Source organism: Larimichthys crocea, chromosome XXIII, assembly GCF_000972845.2.
Source record: "Larimichthys crocea isolate SSNF chromosome XXIII, L_crocea_2.0, whole genome shotgun sequence".
NCBI lineage: Eukaryota > Metazoa > Chordata > Actinopteri > Sciaenidae > Larimichthys > Larimichthys crocea.
This window is the reverse complement of record NC_040033.1, coordinates 9,793,115-9,811,165: the sequence shown is the minus strand read 5'-3', so window position 1 is coordinate 9,811,165 and position 18,051 is coordinate 9,793,115. Positions and strand designations below refer to the sequence as shown.

At 42.5% G+C, this 18,051-nt stretch overlaps 1 protein-coding gene across 1 annotated transcript in view; it reads left to right on the top strand.

Moving 5' to 3' along the window:
* The window catches only part of map3k22 (mitogen-activated protein kinase kinase kinase 22), a 37,574-nt gene that overhangs the window by 3,481 nt on the left and 16,042 nt on the right, over positions 1-18,051 (top strand). The window contains exons 2-5 of the mRNA XM_019267527.2: positions 6,064-6,147; positions 6,778-6,822; positions 13,301-13,410; positions 15,046-15,083. Coding sequence (XP_019123072.1) covers positions 6,129-6,147; positions 6,778-6,822; positions 13,301-13,410; positions 15,046-15,083 — 212 coding nt within the window. The 5' untranslated portion in view covers positions 6,064-6,128. The remainder of the gene's footprint in view (positions 1-6,063; positions 6,148-6,777; positions 6,823-13,300; positions 13,411-15,045; positions 15,084-18,051) is intronic.

Here is an 18,051-nt window from a genome sequence, read left to right as displayed (position 1 = left end):
CTGATTGAGCTCGGTCTGCTTGGCTTGTCTGACCGGTAAGGACAATGCCATCAGCAACAGCAGATCCTGAATCTGCAAGGACAGCCAGATAGACAACAACACACTGCCAGACTGGATACAATAACACCAAGGACAAAATGTTATGAGGGATGCCGTTACTGGTCAGGCATCATTGTTTTTGTATTCCAATGCTTTCCGATATGAGTACATAAATAAAAAAGCAATGCTGGTTTGCAGTTAGTTGCAGAGACGTTAAAGGAAGACGACACTTCAGTATCAAAAGTCCACAACTGAGCCACTCTCCATAGATAAACCCTCGATGGCAAAGCAGCAATACTTTCTTGCCTCGTCCTGAACCACAGCTGTTTGACATTCTGCCTCGTGAAATGGGTTTAAGTCTTATGAGCTGTCTCCGCATGGCCGCGTTTGGGTGGAGAAACACAATGAATGAATGTGCTTGCAATAGCGTGTCGTCACATAATGGAAAAGACAGCTTACTTTACAGATTGTGCTTAGATTCCTCTCTTGGTTCTAGTGATCCAGGGAGTGGATATATTGTGGACGGCAGGAGAATCACTCCCTTTATTTGGCTATTTTTAGCCAGTGTTGTGTGGTTGATGATAATGGCAGACAGATCTACTTATCTCTGAGCTAATAGAGCCATCACTTTCACTGAGGAGGAGCCTCTTACACTGGAATCTGATTGGAACTAGTGGATTGAGTTAACATGGTACATCCAGCCCTACTATTTATAAGCCCCTTTGGGCCCTGATCGTATGGATGACTTTCTCCTAGGACTACTGGTGTCACCTTGGATGTGACATGTATAAATAACCCTAAATTAAAACTCATTCATGCTCCACGAAGAGATAGATTGGCACTCCAGTGCAGTTCCTCTAATTGAGCATGCATTTACAGTTGAAACAAGTGATACAAATGTGCAAATAATGGCATCAAATCAAAAGGGAAATTCCTTTATTTGAAGTAAAACATAGATTTAGTGCCAGGATCCTTTTGTTGTGTTTAAGGAAGGACTTGTTAAGCTGTGTGTTCCATTGAAAATCTTGGATCTATCCTCTGCAATAACTCCTGTGAGACAAGGCAAAGAAGAGCCAAGGTTATGATAAATGAGTGCTGAGGGCCATACGGAGTGATGTTCTCCTGCCCACGCACTCCTTCCACCACCCAGAAGTCCTCAAGTGCGTCCCTGCATAGAACACCCAAAGCTTGTGCTGGAGGGACATACTGTATTGTTTAACTTCCCAGAATCAGCCTCAATAATGCTTGTGACTCATGTGGCCACGGCACAGTCTTGGCAAGCGTTCAGCGGACAGGACACCCCCGCTACTGACCTTTTTAAAAAGAGTAAGTCACCTAAATATCCGTGGCTAACTAATCACCCTTCACTTCCTGCCTGTGTTGCAATTCAGTCAGTCTACCGGGTATTGTGACCAGCTCACCGTCTCCTCATGATATTGTGCCTGTAATGCATTATGTGACTTCATCAGCAGTGCAGATTTGCGTTGTTCACTTTTATTTTGGATACAGCATTTAAAAGCCGGTGTTGTCATGTCAGCAAAATACGAATTACACATTTTAAACAGCCATATCAGCAGTCTTTGTATGTTAGATACACATAAAAAACACTTTGCATCGCAGTTAATCGCATCACTTTACATGAAACAAACCTTGATATTGCTTATTTAGAACTTTTGAAGGGATTTTATACAAACTTTGGGGTAGATAATTCCCAAGTTAACATGTTATATCTTGTTTGTTTAATACCAAAGTATAAGATCTCTTTCAACACAAGATCAAGTGATTATTTTCATTATTTGTTTTTTGGTCTATTAAATGTCAGAAAAACTGTAAAAAACATGCAAACACGCTGCTAAAACGTGCTGCGGGTCCTGGAGTTTAAGTAACCATGTCATGCCATCTGTTATGTCCATGAAAAATCAGTTTGCTTAGGAAGAAAAGTCAGCACTTTTGCGGCCTGAAGAGGTCCAAAGTGCTCTGATCCTTTCTGTCTTCCATCGATACTCCTCTTTGACCCCGGCGTATGTCCTCATTCATCAAACTCTCACAGATGTCTCGTCCTCTCCACCTACTGGTCTGTGCGATTCTCTTTATGGACTGTCTGTTTTGGCATCTGATGTCTGTTACAGACAAGCTGTGCTGCACTATGAAAACCCAATGACGAGCCCAACAGGCCTGTTGCAAAGTTTATAAGATGACCTCTGAAATGGCGATTTCCTTGGAAAGTGGAGTGATGTCAGACATTAGATCATGCTGCGCCGGCCACCAGGCAGCTGGAGAGCAGACCTTTCTCTTATCTGTTGCAAAGAAAGGGTAGTTCCCCTCTGAGACCTACAGCCAACATCATATTGTTTGCTTTGTTAGAAAGTGACGTAACATAGCTGAAAGACGTTAGTATGTATGTGCGCATGCATTTATGTACTTCCCCACATAGTCTTGGCTGTGATTCCTTCTCAATCAGTCTAATAAAAATAAAATTGCGACGTGTGGTTTGAGGAGCACGGCTCTACTCTGTCTGGCTCAGACAATTCCCCACAACCCTCATCTGAAATCCCATCCTCTGCTGTCCTCTTTTTAATTAACTTCCTCTGTCATTTCAACACAGTCTTCATACTGTGACAAAGGAGAGGCCTCTGCCAGTGAAACATTGGCCCAAGCGGGGATGTTATCCATGTCTTGACAGTGAAATGTGCGTCACAGCGTTCGAAGCACTTCTGGATGTGGGTAGTAGCATTCGTAGGTTTGTCTCATGATCTGGTGGAGAGACAGACGGCCTTTTCTTGCAGGACGCGTGGCGGCAGAGCAACAAGAACCAGAGCGGCGATTAGCATTTGATCTTCAACAAGCGGGGCTGTCACGACGCTCGTCTGCCAAGAAGCGTGTGGAGAATTGGGCTGGCGATCTGTGGGCACCACTAGCCCGGCATCCCTGCTGGGCAGAGGGGCGAAACAGATGGGCCATCTGGTGACTTGCTGGCACAAGACAGGGGCTGTTCTATTCCTGCGTGCGCATGTGTGTGTGTGTGTCTGTGTAGCACCAACAGATTGGGCCACGTGGTGTTAGGAGACCACCTGTCTTGTGGCTGCACTTCATCTCTTTCATGTGTGGTCAGTGGCACCATACTAGCACAGCCGGACGTATCATACCACTCTCCAATCCACTCAATCCCAGGCATACAATATAAGTTATCCCACTGGCGACTTGTCCAGGGTGTACCTCCTAACCTCTCGCTCAGTGTTAGCTGGGATTGGCTTCAGCCCCCTGTGACCTTGATAAGAATAAGCGGCTATAGAAAGTGGATGGATGGATATAAGTTGGCCCACATTTAGCACTCATATCATGATGTTTTTAGAAAGTGGTCATCCTTGGAACTTTTTTTTTTGCCAGGCTCTTTAAAGTTTCAAGTCTGTTTAAAGGAAATTCTGAGATTTCTTTCAAAATACATTAAATATGTTGGAAAATAGTTGCAGAAAACATGTGAAAAGACTTTGAATGATGTATTACTGAAATTTGGAGTTAGAGGTTAAAACAGTTTTTCACCAGTTTTCAGTCCAGGATTTTTTGGGTGGTCCTAAAGGGTGACTCGATGACACGCTGAGGCCACCTTGAGCAGCGGACACGCCCCTAGAGTCCTTTTTACCTGATTTTGACACCTAATTTCATAAACTTGTCTATTTTTAATCATTCAAATTTGGCTGGGTGGTTAATAACACTTTCTGTTTTTTGCCTGACAAACTCAGAAACACATTTTTATTCTTACTTTACTGGAATTTAATCTTTCCGATCCATCAGCTCGGCTTGTGTTCTGCACCCCCCTGACAGCGGTGTACTGCATGTTCAAACTCAGCTGGCACCCCGTGACTCTGCGCCTTCAGGCTGTGTAAATTGCTCCAGTGGCCGTCTTGATTGCTTTTATGAAAAGTTTCGCTGGCTGACACAAAGAGAAAGTGTTAGCGTCTCTGTAGACAGTCTGAAGAGTTTGTCTGTGCACAGTATAAACAGTGGTGCAGGCTTTAAAAGCACAAGAACACACGCGGCATGGACACTGGAGATAGCAAAACAAAGAGTAAATGATGCTTTAAGAGAAAAATATCTGGGGGGTGCTGCTATTAATCTCTCTGGAGGCTCTTTAGTCTCAAATAGTTTGTGTTGGGCTGCTGTATACCCTCACTTCTTCATTAATACAGGCTGTATGTTCCCCTGTAAGCCTCGTATGAATACATACTGCTCTCCCACTGTATTATCTCTCCTTAACACTAATATGTTACATTGATTTTCACTCCCATTGTAATCCAGCTTCCTTTGAATGGGACTATGCAATTAATCATGTGATGGAGCGTTTAGCTGCAAAAATTAATCAGAAAAAGTGCCACAACAGCAGAACTAGTAGTATTGTAGTCAAAACTGCTGCAGCGCTGAGACCAAATGTTGGCTCCATCGTTGAGGCTGTGCAGCCACTGACAACAGTATCTGTGATTCTCTTTTATTCTGTCTGTAGTAACAAGCAGCAGCAGCAGCGAGTTCTCCAATCACTCAGCCCTAACAACCTGTTAACCCCTTTTGATAAAAGTCACATGGTTCCCTTATAAAATAGTGCTGCACGTCTGCATTCACACAGAAAAGGAACAGGCGTATTAAAGTGCTGTCATTCTACCGATATCCTGTTTTTCTCGTACTTCCTATTTTATGAGCCGTGTTCAGATGCAAATTGTCATTTTTTTCCATTTATTTTGCATTTTAACGCAACATCATGACAGAAGAAAGAGCACATTGTTCCCCCTCAAATCACACGTTGAATTCAGCGTTCTTGCTTCAATTCAATACTCTCAGCAGTTTGTGCTGATGCAACTTTGCCGGATATGATATGACCAGTAACTTCCACCTAGTTTTAGCTAAAGTTAACACACTTTGGACAAGAGGGAATTTCCTGATCCGATAACTTTTCTGTTACGCTGCATTTTAGTTGATCATAAAAATGTGTCACTCGTTCCGACAGTTGCTGTTGTTTAAAATATGGCTTGGCTAGTTTATTAAATTTAGCTCCATATAACTGGCTTTCTGAAACCTGCAGCTTCACCTTACATGGCCTTGTGATCGATGGTATGTGGAAAAAGGCACATTTAAATATCACAGCATAGCTGTTCTGCAGCTGTTTCTATAGTTCCTGTTCCAATTCTTGCGAATACGGCGTTAAAAAAAGAACAACAAATGTGTGTGTCCGCAAGTAGTCTTTAACAGGATGTGAAAGCCATCTTTGAGAAACACATCACTTTCCTTCAGTATTAAATGATGGTTTGGTATGTGTAAGCGATGTGAGATTGATTCATGGGATGCATTAACTCCATTTTCTGCTCCATTCTTTACTTAATATCATCAGTTTAACACAAAAACAACTGTCAGGGGTAAAAGACTCTTTTCTGTATCACCTCATTAAGAGATGTGACAGCCACTTTTCTGCTCTGCGCTCACCGACTTAATGCACAAAGAAGGCTTTTGTCTTTGAAGTGCTCGTGGTCTGTACCTGAGGCTGACAGGCAAACATCCACGCCTGACTGACTACTGCACCATGGGATCTCAAGGGCACAAATCTTCATCTTCCCATCATCAAACACTGAAGAATACCTCCACCTTCACCTGCGGCTGGCTTTTGGTTCTTTTAAAAGTGGCAATAAAGAGGCATCGGGGCATTGACAGGATTTAGATGGCTTGAGTTACTGGCATTAAATGCAGCTTTTGGCTGTCATGTTGTTATTTGTCTGCCAGGAGTTTTAAAAAAAGAAAAAAGAAAAAAGAAAAGGATATGTCAATCTCAAGAGACCATCCTGGTTAAATAAAGATTAAATAAATAACCGGAGCTGTGACATTGATATTTGGAAAGAGCGCTTTGTGTTGAAACTGCCACCTGTGTCCTGTTTTGTCATTGTTTTTGTGCAATCATAGAAATATTATGCGCACCGAGCAGAAGGAAAGTGGCACAGTTCAGTTCTTGGATGTTGAAACTGTTTTGTGTTTTTTTGTTCTCAGGATGAAATCTTCGCTTGCAGAGAGAAGTTGAGCTCCGTGCTCGAGTTCAACAGGGCCACTTCCTGATGATGACAGTAAACATGGGTGAGTAGTATTCGAAAGCGGGGGCCGCCGTGTAGTACAGATACTTGCACGATTAGAGGGAAACACACAAACATACACACCTCTTACACATCCTCTGGCAGAAACAGTGCAGAGGAAAAATAACACATGTACGAGAGCGGAAAAGTGTGAGGAGGCTGTTAACAGCTCCAGATGGCCTCTTTTATACACACTTGTTTTGGTCTTTTTACATTGTTGTTAATAAAAATGTTATTTTCCTGATTTTCATACTTTATTTAGACATAGCCACTTAATTTTGCACGTACGAAGTGCAGACAAATCTCCCCCTGAAAGTGTGGCTCACACTTACCAAGCTTATGGACACACATGCACTCCTACTGCACCTCTATGCAAAACCACGCACACATACACAGACTGAGTTCCTCCATACAACTCAAACAATAGACTCTCTTCTGTGCCATATTTGCATGTGCGCAGGCCTTGTAGTCTCAACCTGTTGCTAACTGACTTCTATAAACAAAGATCAAAATATTGAATGGATATCTGTGGTCTATTCTTTCCATTAAAAAAACCAAACACACCCCTGGCTCTTTTTATTTTTGACTTCTTTCCACATGTAATCCAAAACTGCTTTGCCTTTTGTTTCCACAGATGACGGTCTCCAAAATGGACCCGGACAGCACAGGAACTCACAAGGTAAAACAACAATTGCAGAGATTGTTTCGCAGCAACAGTTTGAGAAGCACGGTTAAAGGCGAACGAGCAGATTGTAACAACTACTCTTGAGTCTGCGTGTTAATGAACTAGATTAGTTTAGAATAAAGTAGTACTGTCTATTTTTTGAGGGCAGGTAGATGAACTTTTCTGTCTTTTTAAGGTGTGAACTTTTCTATTAAGTGCGCTTCAAAAGTTTAATTTCAGACAGGAAAAGCGGATCTAGCCGTCTCCTCTTGCCTCCATCTTTTAATTGCCTCCTGGCTCCGGCTCCGCACTTCATGCACAAACAATTACGACAGTTTAAATAACTCAACTGAAAATGTCAAAACTATTTCTTTAACGTGATTTCAGTCATACAAAGCCGTCTTTAAGAGCTCATTACATTTCCATTACAGTATAGCGGAAGGCGTGCCAAGAGAAGGAATGTCACAAGCTTTAGATACTGAATGGAAGTGTTTGCAGACATTCACCAATGAAAAGACTTTCGGCGTAGACCTTGTGCAAACATTTAATTGCGCAACTTTTTGTCGCACACCCACCCCAGTGCCCTGCATTACATCAGAGTCATTATTCTCAGCGAAAGATTAACTTAACGTTACGCCCATTTGGTGTTAAATTAGCTCTGTCGTAGTTTCGACAAACATCAAGGTGTGTATAGAGTTAAACGTGTGCTTTGCTTACTATAAGCTGGTGTGTATCAGTGTGCGTGCATGAGCGAGCGCGCGTGTGTGTGTGTTGTGCGTCAGAGCTCGGCTCGTGCTGCTGCAGAGTGAGGACACATTTGGCTCCAGCTGCTAATCCAGCCGGATGCCTTTGCCATGATGTGTCTCTCGGCACCAGGAAATCCCCTCAATGTCTTCATTCAGGCAGGCTGCCTTTGCACACACACACACACTCGCAGTCGCTTACACACACTTTGTGAGCTTGCAAGTTGCAGTACTTGCTTCTTTAAAGCCAGTGTTATTCTCTAAACGCTCTCGGGGGCTGTAAGCCTGCATCTTCATCTCCAAACTCTTTTTTAAGCTGTTGAGGCTATCTGCTCGAGCAGCACGGCTACAGGAGAATGATTTTATGTTAAAACTCTCTTGGACTTGGAGTTCCAACTTCATTTCATCCACGGCTAGATTCACAGTCCACATTCACAGAGTGATGATGCAATGCCCAGCAATCAGCCTCCATTGTGTAACGTTGCTCGCTCTGCTCAGCTTCCTGGAATTCCCCCTTCTTCTTATGCTGGTCACATTTTACCTAAGACACAAGAAAGAAGCACAGGAATTCAAAATATCAACCATTCCTCGGTCACGTCCTCCAGTCCCTGTAGCTGGTTTGCGAGGCTGCTCCTGGCAGTGATGTGCGAGCTGGTTGCTTTCCACTGTGCTGGTGGTTAGCCTTGGCCAGCCTCAAGCCTGGCAGCGGCTGTGTGGACCAGGCCTCAGTGATGTAATAACTTCATTTATAGGCCCGGCCATCACAGCCGGGCTCTGTACGCCACCACGCAATTCTCACACTCTCACGTCCGCCTTCGCCAACAGGCCCTCCCACTCTCTCCTCTCTCTAGTATTATCCATAGGTCACAGCACAGGCCTTAAACATACATAAAGACACACACACACACAGAATACACACATGCAAGCCTTTGTTTGTTTTGTATCCTTGACTGCCAGGGTAGCTCGGGGTAGTCTGGGGCTCTGAGCCTGTAGAGGCAGGACTGAAACAACACTTGTCACCAGAGAGCGAGGCAGTGATAATGAGAACTAAAGATGGAGGTCGTGTTGGGTTTGATTATGAGATTTTTAATACAAGAAATAACTCCCATTTTGGACATTTGGTTGACTAAATTACTCAACATACACTAACTTGCACTAGTATTAAGGAGCATGAAGAATAGTAACTAACTAGTGTCTCGTGCCGTCTATTTTTGTGAGGGCAGGTAGATGAACTCCAGCTGTTTCCCCTCGCCTCCAGGCTCTAGCTCCGTACTTCATCCTACACTGTGTGTGATGATGATTTTAATACAAGAAATAGCTCCAGATTTGGACATTTGGTTGACTAAATTACTCAAGATTTATCTAAATATATTTGATCTTTATTTAATCATTAATTGCAGTAAAAAATTTCATCTTTACGAAACAAAACAAAACAATCTCTGCTCTCCTTCCTTGTCTTGCGTTTGCAGGATGAGCACAACGGCAGTATGTTTATTGGATTTCAGTTGTCCATCCGTGACTGATTGAATCAAAAAAACTATTAATTTCCTGATGTGGAATAAAGTGGTTAACCCAGCTCCACATTCAGAAACAGAGACAGTGACTCAGTTCCTTCCTGTTCAGAGACGACAGGCCTGGTCGGGCCGTTAGTCATCCACCACTCCTGACAGCTGATCTTTTAACTACCCATCCACCCTCGGACAGGAAGCTTAAGGTCTATGTACATGCTACCGACAAAAACAGCGTGTGGTTATGTCTGTGGAGGTATGCGGCTTGTTTGCATATGTAGGAGTGTTTTCATTCTTTTCTCTATTGTTCCTTCGGTCTTATCGAGCCAAGAGGAAGACATCAGAAGTTGCTCACCTGTCTCGCAATTACCTCGTCTCATCACAACTCACACATGTAGTTATAAACACAAAGGAATGTGCTAACGAGCCACAATCACAGCATGCCACTGTATTTGATAAGGCCTTACGTGATTGTCTCTAATTATACTTAATTCTCAGATGTTTAGTTTTGACGTAACAAAGTGCCCAACGAGCTCTCATCATTCATTTCAAGAATATCAGCATTTTCTTTCTTTGTTTCCGCTGTTTGCACTGTGGGCAGGGATTTCGTGGGTGTAACTGTTCTTATCGTGCCGCCTTGATTTATCTGAAAGTCGTGAGGGAGTGTGCCGATCAGCAGGGAGGGGGAGCCGTCTCGCCTCTCACCTCCGTTCCCTGCTGCTATATCGGGATTGTCAAACAAGATGTTCACCTCTGCGGCTAGCAGCTGGCGTGGTTCGACCTCAGTTTACACGAGCTAAATATAGAAGTCAGCTTTTCCAGTGAAAAGCCGAATAATGATGAAAGACTTGTGATCATGCAGCTTTTGAAGGATGAAATAATTCTTTCACTGAAAAGCCCACAGGGGAATAAACCACACCCTTACATAGTTCAGTGCATTTAGATGTTTCACTGCTACAGAATTACTTGTTTTGGTATGACTGGTAGTTTATGTTGGCTAATATTAGATTAGGTTTATGTCGTTACACTATGTTTTAATATTTATGATTGCCACAACTGTCAATTGTTAATTTCTGGATTTATTTTATAAACACAGAAATACGCTTGTAGCAGCCAAAACATGTGTGTATGTGTGTGTGTGTGTGTGTGGTTTGAGTTATTTATTTGTTTAGTTCACACGTTTTCTGGATGTGGTTTCACCTTCTTTTCATATGTGCGCTTGGTGACAAAGAGGGTGACATAGGCTCTGAAATTTAACGCATAACAGTACGAGCCTGTTCAGCCTCTTGGCGGTCTTTATTAATGGATGGTGGCCACTACAAAACTAATTTGGACACACTTGTTTGAAAGGTCCAGTGTGTAGGATTTACTGGTATCTAGCAGTGAAGTTTCAGATTGCAACCCAAGCCTCAACCTCTCCTTTCTCGAAGCATGTAGGGAAAAAAACTCCGGCTGGGTGGACTCCGTGGAAGAGTACCCGTTCTCACTGTAGATATAAAGCAAATAAAAGCAACAAAAAACAACAATAAATGATATACACAGGTTATTATACACTGATGAAAACATACTAATGCATATTGTATTCCATTCCTGCAAAGAAATACTCCTAAATCTGACAAAAAAATCGACCTTTACAGATTGATTAGATTAAACGTGATCAATCGGGAATGCCGCTAGATATAATAATAATAATAATACATTTTATTTCATAGGTGCCTTTCTGTCACCCAAGGACACCTTACAATAAATCAGAGTAGACAGCAAATAACAGAAACAAACAAAAAGAACCATAAAAGTATCAAATTACAAGAATACAACATTAAAAACAGTTTAAAATAGGACAATGCAATTGAATCAGATGGAAAAGGCTATTTTAAACAAGTGGGTTTTAATATGTCATATGTATGTATGTCAATAGTATGCATACTATGAATACCTATATTAAGATGAGAGAAATAGCAGATCTTCATCAGGAAAATACGGCCGTTATTTAACGGATCGCGTATCAAGTTCAGATCAGTTACATTCATTCAGTCTTTGGGGGCCTCAGCTTGTTATTTTAGATTTTGAATTAACCCTAACCCTAACTACAAGAGTCGGATCAGGAGTCACCATCAGCAAAAACCCTGATCGGATCAGAGTGGGCATTGAGGAAAAGAAAAAAAGTCAGAGCGGTGCATCCCTAATCTGGGTGTGTAAATCTGTGTGTGTGTGTTGAGTCCTGTGTCCCCTGGGTGAACCCAACGGACTGGCCTACTGTCGGCGAACTGCTGGCCACAAGAGCCGTACAGTGGGATCGAGATCAAATGTCGCCTCAGAGCCCATCTGCTCCCTGTGCTACTATCACACTTTGCTATGAGAGCGGCATTCCCAGTGGTCTTACACACACACACACACACATAAACACACAGATCCTTTTCATTTTAAAGAATGCTGTCCGTCCTGCAGGTGCTGTTTGGGTTGCATAGCACACACCTGGCCTGGTTTCTCAGTGAACAAGGTGTTTGTGTGTGTATGTGTTTTTTTATAATGAATACACCCAGGACTCATCAGAGAGACAGGCGGGAGCTGAGGTCAACGACCTCTTCCTTATATTGTAATCACCGCACTCAGATAATTGGTTCTATTAAAGTCTCTTGATATGGTAATGCCTGACATGCTCATCTGCATGATTGCCCCCTTTACACATGAGAGTGTGTTTGCGAGTGTGTGCGGCGGGAAGTGTGAAGTCGGAAAAGGGGAAGTGAGAAACAGAGAACTGGCTAAATCTCTTGCACTTGGAGGTTTTTTAAATTTATTTTTTGGATGAATGACACTGTAGGCTTGTCCTCTTTACGGAGTGAAGTATGAATTTTAAACACACTTGACTTGGCTCTTGATTTCACCATCAAAGTTTGTAATCTTAGTTCAAAAAGATCAGTCTTTGTCTGATTACAGGAGTCCAAACTAAAGGATCCCTAACCTCGTAAGCCCCAGCCTCTTGACATACCCAAAATGAACAGAGTATATCTCTGTAACTACACTGTCTATTTGAATAATTCTGGTGTCATAATAAAGGGAACACTTGTGACATTTGTTCAGATGTATCAGTATGCATGTCACTGGTAAATTAAGATGGCACACTTTGGGTATCTCTTTGAAATGATGCAGTTGCACCTCTAAACTCACAAAAGGTTAAGTATGTTTTGACTTTCAGGTGAAATCTATGGAAAATATATCATGATAGTTGGGCATTCGATCGATCACAGCTCGTCAACGAAGTCTCAAGCTGTTCACAAGTCGACTTATTGCAACCTGCTGATGACACTCAGCACAGTGGCAACTTCCCTCTAAGTACATCCCGTTTGAAACGTTGCACTGGCCAGGTCCTGTTCATCGATTGTTAGGTGTCGCCAAAATGTGAACGGCATGATGAAGAATTACAAATTGTCACTGAACCAGAACATTCAGTGATCGATTCATGGATCAGACACAGAGAACAGCGTGTTATGCAATAAGTACTGAAACAGTTAGACATTCAGAAGTTTAGAGAAGTTCAAATTAAGTTTACCTGTAAAGGTGCATTCTGAAATTTCATCCAAAAGCCGAATATTTTGGCGTTCAGTATCAGTATATCGCCCAAGACATGCAGACTGGAGGAGCTGGGGATCGAACCGCCAATTGTCATTTGTCATTTGAAATGTTATATATTTCACTTTTATGTCACTATTAGGGTTCATTATCCATTTCCAATTGAAGTTTAAATCAAAGTAAATCAAATCAAAGTATGCAGAGTGCAGAGTTCGAGAGCGAGCAATCAGCATTGTTAGGTTTACTGATGAAAGATTTGCCTCAAACAGGTGTTGCCAGGGAGAAATCTTATCTGTCTGTAAACAGTATATTATTACAAGTATGTGAGAGAGACAAAACGACTGGATTCTTTCCATTAGTGGAAAGTCCACAGATCAGATTGGGTACCAGAACAGGAAGTAACACAGCAAGTGTTGCCTCATCGCTTGGTGTGAATCAACATCAGTTCCAACGCAAACCACATGACAAATGATCTGACAGGACTTGTGTTGGCCTCTCAGGCTATCATCACTCATCTGTGACACACTTTTTAAATGCCAAAGGAGTGATCACAAAGGTAGCTAGGTAAATACACATGAGCTACTGTATCTCCGTTCCTTTTAGTTTAATCTCGAATGAGTGAAAGCGAGAGCGATTGCAGATATAACTCAACTATATTTTCTGTCCCCACAGATGATGAGGACGCGCTTAACTCCATTATGAATGACCTGGCAGCCCTGGGTCGCTGCTACACCCAGCACAACAGCCACAAGCCAAAAAGCAGAACTTTACTCTACAAACAGGTAAATATGGCTTTGAATCGGCCTCTGACCACCACTGGTTGGCTTTAATTGTGGCTGTAAAAGGTTTGTAGTTACTTTACTGACTAAGAGGAGCAGCTATGTCTGGATCAAATCACGTTTTCACAGCTGAAAAATAAAAATATCGACAGAAACATCCCCCTTTGCTGCATGTCATCCCCTCTGTCACTCCCGCTGTCACATAATGCATGATAAAACTTGTGCAAATACAGCTCCATCAGCGTTGCAATCATCAGTGATGTCTTTGCAGCCTTTATTCAGCTATATTCTGATTTTTTTTGGGACCTGTGCTAGTACACGAAAGCACAGAAAAGAAGTTGATTGTAGTTCCTTTTCCTGCTATAAAAACTTCCTGCCATTGGACTCCATTGTAGCCGACGTGAATTCAGTCTGATCACAGCTGCCCGTTCTTCATGAGCACAAACTATAAACTTTTTACAAGCCACGTTTGAAGCATGCGGGGAGGGTGAAGTGTAGATTTTTGGTTTGAGTATCACATTAAATCTGTCTCACTTTCTGCTCCATTACAGTTTTAAGCAGACACACCAGCAGCACAGAGGTGCCTTTAACTTTTACTGTCATTTTGGGTTTACGCACAAAAAAACCTCCACCATCATCACCACGACAACTTTCTTTTTTTTTTTTTTTTTTTCTGAACTGACATCTGCTAGCTGCCAAAGTCAGGTGAAGGTTGAGGGTTTTTTTTTTTTTGTCTAATTCCAACACATTTTACAGATGCTAATGTGACGGCGTGCTGTATTCACGACGTTTATTGGCATGGGGGATTTTTAAACTCAAAGAAGAAGAAGATTCGACAGCTTGCGGCGTGTCGTATTCAGCCGCATGCTGCGGGTGCACACAAACAAAGCACGACTCTTCGCATTTGGTCCCGCTTGTGTCTCAAAAATCTAGTATTAAATGACACTTACATTCACGAAGCAGAGATTATGGCGTTGTTTATTGTCCTGTCTCCTATTTATAGCCATAGTAGTGTTTAGAAATCATAAAAAAATTATACATTTCAGGCTGATCATTCTCCTACATGTTTTTTGCACACTGAAAACTTCCCCCTCGGGATTTAATTCCTCTCTATCACCTTGTGCCTCTGCCTGAAGTCGTTTCCTTGTGCGTTTGTTCTCACTGTGGAATGATAATTGGCAGATCCTCTTGAAGCACCAGTGTTTATGACCAGACATAAACAAACAATGAGGGGACAGAGAGTTTCCGCATAGAATGCTCATCTATGAGTTGGGGTAAACCCCTTCTTTCTAGTCACTTTGCGCTGATATGACATCAGTGTTCGTTTATCACCATTACCTCACGCAGACTTACAGGCTCCTCCAGATTCCTGCTTCTTTATAAATAGAAAACTTGAGCACGTTGTCATGCCATCTTTTAAGTCAAGTCGAAGGATGATGTTTTCTTTGTGTCGAGGAATGAAAATACAGCAACAGGAATACAAGACATAAATCATCATCCTCATATAATGCTGTTTAAATTCCTTGTCCGGCTTACCGCTTTCATTTATCCAGCAGCTCAAATCCCACATACAGCCATGAATCATTTTAACTTTCCACTTCCATAACTCCCCTCTGTTGTTATTTTTCCTCTCAACAGGATTTAAGAGTCAAGCTGGAGCATGAGAGAGAAAAACGGTATGTTGGAACCTCCGTATTGTTTTTTCTACTCCTCTGTCCAAGCCTTAACTCTTCACTTCGGGATCTTTTTTTTGTTATGCTTTGCCATGCCTGGGATTTTGTGTCAAAAGGGAAATCGCAGTTACATGCCAGAGTAGCATAAAGAGAGGTGGAAAAAATTCCTGCTTTGACATTTAGCCGCGGCCTTGTGCTTCAGACTCGGACGGGACGGGACGGTTTTTTAAGGGGTTGGGGGGGTGGAGGAGGGCAGAGACAGGGCCCCGAGAGAGGGAGTAAGCGAGAAAGAAAAAAAAAAAAAAAATGCCAAGAGTGTCAGTTCAATGTCCAGTCTTCCAGGCACACCCCAAATTAATACTCCATCTTGTGTGTTTTCTTCGTCCTCCACATCTGCCTGTCCTCCCTCACACCACCAGCCTCAGGGTTACTCAAGAGGCGAAGCATGGTTACACTCACTCTGTCTGGAGACGGTCTTACCACCAAGGTGCCTTACAGTTTGTTTACCACGTCGGAGCGCTTTGAAAGCTAAGGCGCCCCGGTATAAATAACCACTCTTTTGAACTGGGGGAGAGACTTTATTTGGTGCTCTGTATTCATTTAGTCTACGCTTGGGTCGCAGCTCCGTCATGCCTTGTATGGACCCTGTGAGTGAGTCTCCCAGGTTCTTGTCTGGCCTTTAGCATCGCATCCTGGGTGAAGTCCAAATTTGCAGACATGAAATGAAATGTCCCCATGAAATCTTTATTCAATAACCCACGGAGAGACTGAAGTTGTCCAAACAACTCATGACAAACACAGAGTGTACTGTTACAGTGGAAAAAAAACATCAGACGGAGACTGACCAGACCCTATGAGAATAATTGCCTTGATTCATCAGAATATAGAGCAGGGGAACAGGCATTGGTTCAGCTGGGTTTTGATTGGAAACTCACAGGCTCACAGGAGAGAGACCGAGAAGAGGAGACGGCACATTCCTCCCGCAGAATATGACTTCACGTTGGGCCTCTCTCACATTTTTTTTTTCCCTTCTTCACAACCCTAATTGGCTACCGCTGAGGAAGAGACGAGTTTTTCATGTTCCTGTCTCTCTCTCTGTTTCTCCATCTCGCAGTCTCTTTCTCACGGCTCACACTGGAAGACACCATTCACTGATTTTTAAAAAGCAACTTTTTTTTTAATGCATCTTTTATTTACACTCCCTCTTTAAAAAAAAAAATCTATTTCCATGTTATGTTTCTCTCCGAGCTCTGACTGCTTTCACTTGATTTAGGGCCCGTTTTGGAAATCAGTAGGATATCCTGAGTTTGTTACCTCGACGGGGTGAAATAATAATATTACATTGTAGCATTAGCATGACTAACATATTTATTTATTTAAAGCTGCTCTAATCAACATTTTCATATTAACAATGGGTCACATTATTATGCACTCGGGCACGTCGCTGTTTTTCATCTGTATACCGCCTGCCCAGCACCAAACATATGAAGTTGGGGATTAGCCTTTCAGCAGCTAAAGATGAGATTATTTTCCTCAAGAGTTGGTGGAGAACAAAGACAGAGCTAAAAGGAGAGTGAATATTTCAGTTACATTCATCAGTCGGACAGAAACACAACTCCAAAACTGTCTACTGGATCTGTCTAAATAGGCAACTGTTTGCTTGCAATTTATCAACTTAAAATGTGATGGTATGTCAGTGTTGTGTTCACAAGTTGTTTCCACTTTCCCCAAGTAGCCAAAAAAGTTGTTAAAGCAGCTTTAATCTTTGTATTTCTAGTGACAAAGCAGGATAACAGAGTGTTTATAGTCTACCTGCTGTAAGAAACACAAGCAGTACTGACATAGACATGCCGTAAAACCTGATGAAAGGCCACTGAGTTACATTTATAAGCCCTCCTGAAAACATTTCAACTTGAATTACTGAGCAGGAAACCCCTGACCATGGCTGTGAGGGCAATTATGACTTAATATGATCAAATTTAATAAAATTATCAAAAACTCCCTGCTATTCCTGAGAACACAGAAATAAGATCTTATTGGGTTTTCATCGAAAAAAAAGAAAAAAAAAGCTGTACGAGTACAATTGAAGCTGCAGCACCGGCGTGAATTACATGTTATATCTGAGCAGCGTCCGCGGCACTTGAGGTATTAGGAGTCCCTGAGTCAGGATAACCGTGTTGTCTGTCCACAATGGAATCTAATTGGACGGTTTCTCTTTTCATTGGCAAGCGCTGAAGGTTTTGGGCAGGAAATAGGAGCTGTGTCTCTCTTCCCCCTGGCTCTGCCTCAGGGTCTCTTGCCAGAAAGTGAAGGAACAGAGCCAGACTTTTTTTTTTTCTTTCTTTCTTTTCTTTTCTTTTTTTTTTCATGTGTATGCGATTGTGATTGTGTACGCGAGAGAAAGGGAAAGAGAAAGAGAGAGTGTGCGGGGATGTGTGAAAGCACTGGTTTTACTCTGCAAATCTGTGCGTCCACATGCTCGCACAGAGGAAGGAAAGCCATATCTTTCGGAGCAGCATCCTCATACCCCTCTGACCCCCCCACCTCTCTCTCCACATCCCTCTAGCTCTTTATCAGACACATCATCGGCGAGTATAAACAGAGATGGAGAGCGTTTAGCTGTGCTGCTGCTTGCCTCTGATCTGCAAGCCTCCCTATTCCCAGAATCCCCTCCTCAAATGAGGGAACCAATGAGTACTCATTAAGATAGGCAGAGCTTTGGCCTCTGATGAGGAAATGCTGGGATAAAAACAAGTCCTTTTATCAGGATACTATAAAGAGATAGGGGGCTGCGGATTCTTCAAAAGCAAAGAGCGACGGCGGAGAGAGGAGAAGAAATGCCGGAGAGAATCTCTTTCTCTTTCTTTCCTTTTATTTTCTCAGGCTGTCTCCTTTTATTTTCCCTCTCACAGTCTGTAAATATCTCCGTGTCTCTGTATCTTTCACTCTGTCACTCTTTAAAAAGAGGAGG